The following is a 5,629-nucleotide window of genomic DNA, read 5'->3' as shown; positions in this document are numbered from 1 at the left end:
CTCTACTATAAATAGAAAGAAATTAATTGGCCAACTAATATATATAGAAAAAATTAGCCGGGCATGGTGGCGCATGCCTGTAGTCCCAGCTACTCAGGAGGCTGAGGCAGCAGGATCGCTTGAGCCCAGGAGTTTGAGGTTGCTGTGAGCTAGGCTGACGCTATGGCACTCACTCTAGCGTGGGCAACAAAGTGAGACTCCGTCTCAAAAAAAAAAAAAAAAAAAAAAATTTAGAAGTATGGTATCTTGGGTAAAAAGAGAGTTCTATTCCACAAAGTTGCAGATATCATGAAGGATGAGGGTTTGATTTTAGAAGTTACCGGTGATCTTAGAGCAGCTTATGGAGAAGTCAGACTGCAGTGGGGGGAAGAGTGAGTGGAAGATGAGGAAGTGGAAGCAAAGGCTATTGGCTACTTTTCCAGAAGCTTTACAAAATAGAGGAAATAATGCTTTATACATAAGTAAGAAATTTATTATTAATTAATGGACTAATTAATAAAATTACTTCTATATTACTTGGACTTTACACTTCTACCATTTCTCCAGTTACTTCTTTCTACCCCATTATACCGGTGTCCCGTACCAAGTCTGGCACACCTGTAAGCATCGAATGTTGTTTATTTTGGTTGTAGATCACTTGTTTTATTTGGTTACGTGTTTTGAACGCCTCAGGTGATTCTGTTTGTCTTTGGAGGCTGGACCACCTGCCCCAACTCCATCATCTGTTTTTCCACAAAGACAGATACGCATTTGCTTCTCAGACCAATTCAGCAAAGCATGCAAGTTCTTAGGTCCTTAGCAGACCAAGTACCTTGTCCACCTAGCCTCTCTACCTCCCCCCCTCAAACCCTTGGTGGGCAGACCTGGGAGAAGAAAGGAGCTGTCACTCCAAACCTTCTGGGATATGGTGTCCCAGCAGGAGAATCTGGCTTCACAGTGAGCTGAAACCTTCCCTTACCAGCCCCCATCAATCCAGCCCACTCTCACAGGGGGCTGGAGAGTAATTAACATCGCCGTCCACTCGTGCACAGGAAGATGCCTACAGCCATAGCAGCAATGATGAAACTGCCCACCAGGACGCCCAGGACCAGCGAAGTGTAGGAGCGGCCTGTTTGGCTCCCTGCAGAACATGCGGAGAGTTAGCCCTTAGAACATATCCCCAAGGAGTCCATGATTTGAGACAAACCCCAAAGGATTTCTGCCCCCAAGGAAAGGGTCCAGTTTACCAAGTGACTTAACTGTGTACTCTGTCCCAAACCCACAGCTGTGGGCTTCTTGTTGCTCAGGGTATCCATCCTTCAGGTCCATCCATTTGTCTGAAACCCGCCCCCCCACAACAGGCCTGGCCCCAGTCCCATCGTACCTTTCATGTTTTTCATGGCCATGTGGTTCTGCACATACTGCACACAGGTGTCCTCCAGGAATTCCCGCAGTTCATACCGAGTACGATTGTAGGTGTTGAGCTGCTGCAGGGTGTAGGTGACCACTTTGGAGGGTGTCTGGGTGTCCGCCTCCCACAAGGCTGTCTCTGGCCGGAAACTCACAAAGGAGCTCCCATTCACAGCCACTTGGAAGAAGACATGGGCTCTAGAGCCCTCAGGAGGCAGCTCACAGCCCAGGAAGCAGCGGACGGTCAGAGGAACTGTGGATGGGGATTCAGGGTCAGGGGGCTGTGTGGAGAGGGTGCCAGGTGTGGGGGGATGGCTACCATCGGAACAGAGCATGGTAGGGGGCCAGCAGGCGAGAGTCAGTGGCTGTGAGGAGAGGGGAGTCTGGGGAGGAGGCCTGGGGGCTGAAGGGAGGGGATTGGGGTTAGACAGTGGGACCATATGTAAGGAGGGGCAGGGACTATGATGAAGAGAAAGGAATTGGTGGCTATGAGGGGAGGTGGTGGGCTTTGAGAGAAGAAATTGGGGTCTTTGAGGGGAAGGAGTGGGGGTTGTGAGGGGCGGTGGCTGGGGTCTTGAGGGTAAAGTATGGGCAGGGAAGGACGCGGTGGCTGGGGGGGTGTCTATTCAGAAAAGGAGCTGGAGTATTGTGAGGCCATCGGTGGGGGATCTTCAGTGAACCTTCGGGGGTCAGGGTGAGTCAGGGCCAGTGTCCCCCCCAACAGGATCAGCCCCGCTTCCCTCCAGCTCCCACCCAGCAATCTTCAAAGGCCCAGGCGCACGCAGTCACGCCCACAGGGCCACGCCCACCCGCAAAGACCCCACCCACCCCGTTCCCGCGCAGGACACGCCCCCGCCAGCCCCGCCCCGGCCGCGGCCTGCTCACAGGCCAAGCGCCGCTCCTGGTGCACCAGCCGCACGAGCCCGTGGAACTGGAGCAGGTACAGCTTCAGGCTGCTCTCCGTGCGCGCCCAGGTCTCGGGCTCCTGCAGGGGCTGCAGCTGGAGGATCGTGGCGTTGGTGTCCGGGCCTTCCAGCACGTGTGTCAGATGCCCCCCCAGCGACGCGTTGCCCTGGTACCACACGTGATAGGGGTCGTGGAAGTAGGAGATCTGGAGCATGTGGAAGCTCTGCGGGCCTGGGGGCAGAGTCGGCGTCAGCGTGGGCCGGCGTGGGGGCGGGCGGCGGGAGATAATAACCCCCTACCCAGAGGCTGGCCACCGACCTTCAGGACCCATCGTAAACTATAAAGTGCCCTCCCGCGCCTCCCCCCATCTGACGCTCATAGTCCTGCCAGGAGGGCAGGACAGAGATAATTATCTTCGTTTTACAGGTGAGGAAACTGAGGCCTGCAGTGGAAGAGACACTCCTGTCTGCCTCCTTTTTCACCCTAAACTCTCCCTCCCCCCCATTTCCAGTTGGTCAACAAATCCTGACCCACAGTAAAATCCCAATTCCATCTCCTGTTCTCTCTCTCCTCTGCCACTGCCCTAGTTTGGGTCTCATCACCTCTTATCTGGACTGGGGCAGCAACTTCCTGCCTCATCCCCCTACCCTCATTTCTCAGTTTCACCCCTTCTAATCTGACCTCCACCTAACCCATGGACAAAATCATGTCCTTCTACTTAAATTCCTGCAGTGACATACCACCCCCTTCAACACTTAATAATAGCTAATATCCATTAAGTGCTTATTATGAGCTAGGCAATGTGCTTTACACACATTATTATCTTATTTGTGTCCTCCCCCCAATAATGCAGTAGCTACTATTATTAACCCCAGTGTACATGGAAAACTGAAGCTAAGATGGCATGGCAGAGCCAAGGTTTGAATGCAAGGAGTTGAGTCCAGTACTCTTTTTTGTGTGTGTCACAGTCTCACTCTGTTGCCCTGGCTAGAGTACCATGGCATCAGCCTCGCTCACAGCAACCTCAAACTCCTGGGCTCAAGCAATCCTTCTGCCTCAGCCTCCCGAGTAGCTGGGACTACAGGCATGTGCCACCATGCCTGGCTAATTTTTTCTATTTTTGGTAGAGACGGGATCTTGTTCTTGCTCAGGCTCATCTCGAACTCCTTAGCTCAAACGATCCACCTGCCTCGGCTCCCAAAGTGGTAGAATTACAAGCATGAGCCACCGCGCCAGGCCAAGTCCATTACTCTTAGCCACTCTACTACACTGCCTTGCCACAGGATATCTGTCCACATTTTCAAGTCCAGAGTCTTTAGCCTGGCATTCAAGGTTGCTGGTGACCTGGCCCCAGCTACCTTCTTTGGCCTCTTCTCTGTACTTAGATGTATCAAATTTGTTGGCATTCCCCATGCTGCCTTTGGCTGACATGTGAATAGCATGTCCAGGTTGCTCTGCCTCCCTTTTTCTGCCTAGCAAGTTTCTATTCATGCTTTAAGACCCAGCTCAGTTGCCCTCTTCTTGGAGAAGTTTTCCTGATGCCTCTCCTCTTTACCCTCGGAGACACAGTGGGTCTGTTTCAGTGATCCCCAAACCACCATGTGTTAGCATGCATCTCACTGGATTCTATACTAAGTGACAGTCTCCAACACACAGAGGCTACACTGAACTCCTCCAGGCTGTGCAACCATGTCTGGTTACCTCTGCCTCCTACACCCAGAAAAGGGCCTGCACAGAGCTGGTGCCCAGAGAACATTTGAATGAGTCTGGGATTGTAGATCTGTGTGTGTACCTTGTCTGTGCCTGCATTTGAGAAGTTGTGCTTTGTATCTGCAGGTATGAATAGGTATATCTGTATGGTCCTTAGACCCTAGACATGGTCCTTAAATGCTCTGTGACCTACCCAGTTTCCTCCTCTGTAAAATGGAGATAATATTACCCACCTTCCAGGGTCTCGTGGGAGTTAAATCAGTCTATACAGGTATTAACCACAGTGAAGACTCATTGAACACTGGTTATTTGCTCCTTTTCCAAGGGGCAGACTGAAGCTACAGGGGCTGTGGGAGAGGAGGCCCCTGTGCAGTTACAATGCCGGGTCGTAACTCCCCTTCTCCACTTAGATGGGGCTACTTCAGGCAGCCTGATCAATTGCCCGTGAGTTCTCCTATTAGGCACGGCTTCTCCTTCCCCACCTGGCCAGCTGCTTCCTCTCTGCGTCCCCTCTCTCAGCCCCAGTCATCCCCCAAGTTTCCATCAGTTCTCCCTGCACCGTCCCGTTCCCTCCATCTCTCTTCTCATCTCGGAGTCTCTTCCCCTCTTCCTCAGCCTGACCCCTATTCACCATCACCCTCAGCTCTTGTCCGGACCTTCATTCCTTTCTCCCCTGTCCTGAGGCTCACTGCCTCACCCTCTCTGCTGGTTTCTTTCCCATTTTCCCAGTCGTTCTGTTTCCCCCAGCCTCCGTCATCTCCTCCTCCCCAGGGCTTACATATACTTCTTCACCTTGACTTTGGAACACAGACCAGTCCCCAGGACCTCCCATGTCTGACATGTGGAGAGATCCAGCCGGCTGCAGACACAGACGCTGTGGGATAAGCTCTCCTCTTGCCATGTGCCCAGATAGATTGAGATTACCCAGAGCCACCCCGAGGCAGGAGACGTGTCCCAGACTTACCCTCAGAGGCTTCCTGGCTACAAAGGACCCAGCTGGGCAGGAGCAGTAGCGGCAGCAAAGTTGTCAACATCCTGAGGCTGAAGGACTTGGGCTTCTGGCTCAGGCAGGCTTTGGGCTTGATGAGCTGTCGCCAGGGGAAAAGATAAGTGAGGACCATCTGGGAGGGGCAGAGGCTGAGCAGAGGAGGATGGAAAGAGGCCAAGGGATGGGAGGAAGAAGAGGGTGTCAGGCTTATAAAGTGTTATTCCTACTCTGCCTCATTTCCTACTAGGGGGCTGGCCTCCCTCCCGCCCTCCCTCTGCCCCGCCCTGCATGGCTGCATGGCGCTCTCCTGCCCGGACCTGCCTTTTCCCTTCTCCCTGGGCTGCTTCCGAGGAAGGAGAAACCACAGACGGAAAGGGGGGAGAAGGGCGGCCAAGCTGAGTCAGGGGGTGGGGCATCTGTTTTTAACTTAGAATAACACTCCAGGGTGTAGGATCAGCAGGTTACTGATGGGGAAATTGAGGCCCAGAGAAGTGAAGGGACTTGCCCAAAGTTTATACATCATGGTGGTGACAAATCTGGGATTAGTATTTAGTTTTCCAACATAACAGCTACATTTTATCAGAATTTTAAGTCAATAGCAATTACACAATCAGGGATCTTGCTCTCAGAAATAGT

General features: G+C 52.5%; 1 protein-coding gene across 1 annotated transcript; it reads right to left on the bottom strand.

Annotated features, from left to right (window-relative positions):
* Positions 1-450: 450 nt before the first annotated feature.
* Positions 451-5,319, bottom strand: PROCR (protein C receptor). Its single transcript, XM_012755285.2, has 4 exons — positions 4,970-5,319; positions 2,275-2,526; positions 1,364-1,642; positions 451-1,120 (listed from the first exon to the last, which is right to left on the bottom strand). Exons 1-4 carry the CDS (start codon positions 5,124-5,126, stop codon positions 1,005-1,007), a joined length of 804 nt encoding a protein of 267 aa, XP_012610739.2. The 5' UTR covers positions 5,127-5,319; the 3' UTR covers positions 451-1,004.
* Between the last annotated feature and the right edge of the window lie 310 nt (positions 5,320-5,629).

This window comes from Microcebus murinus, chromosome 16 (assembly GCF_040939455.1).
Source record: "Microcebus murinus isolate Inina chromosome 16, M.murinus_Inina_mat1.0, whole genome shotgun sequence".
In the NCBI taxonomy this organism is placed as follows: Eukaryota; Metazoa; Chordata; class Mammalia; order Primates; family Cheirogaleidae; genus Microcebus; species Microcebus murinus.
Note: the sequence above shows the minus strand (reverse complement) of the source record. Positions and strands in the feature narration are given on the sequence as shown.

What these genes read in the sequence shown, in the direction of transcription:
- PROCR (XM_012755285.2), bottom strand. Translation starts at nt 5,126, where the DNA reads ATGGTCCTCACTTATCTTTTCCCCTGGCGACAGCTCATCAAGCCCAAA. An exon ending in TAGCCAGGAAGCCTCTGAGG is followed by an intron (nt 2,527 to 4,969) that starts GTAAGTCTGGGA and finishes CTCTGCCCCCAG; the next exon opens with GCCCGCAGAGCTTCCACATG. An exon ending in GGCCATGAAAAACATGAAAG is followed by an intron (nt 1,121 to 1,363) that starts GTACGATGGGAC and finishes CATGTTCTGCAG; the next exon opens with GGAGCCAAACAGGCCGCTCC.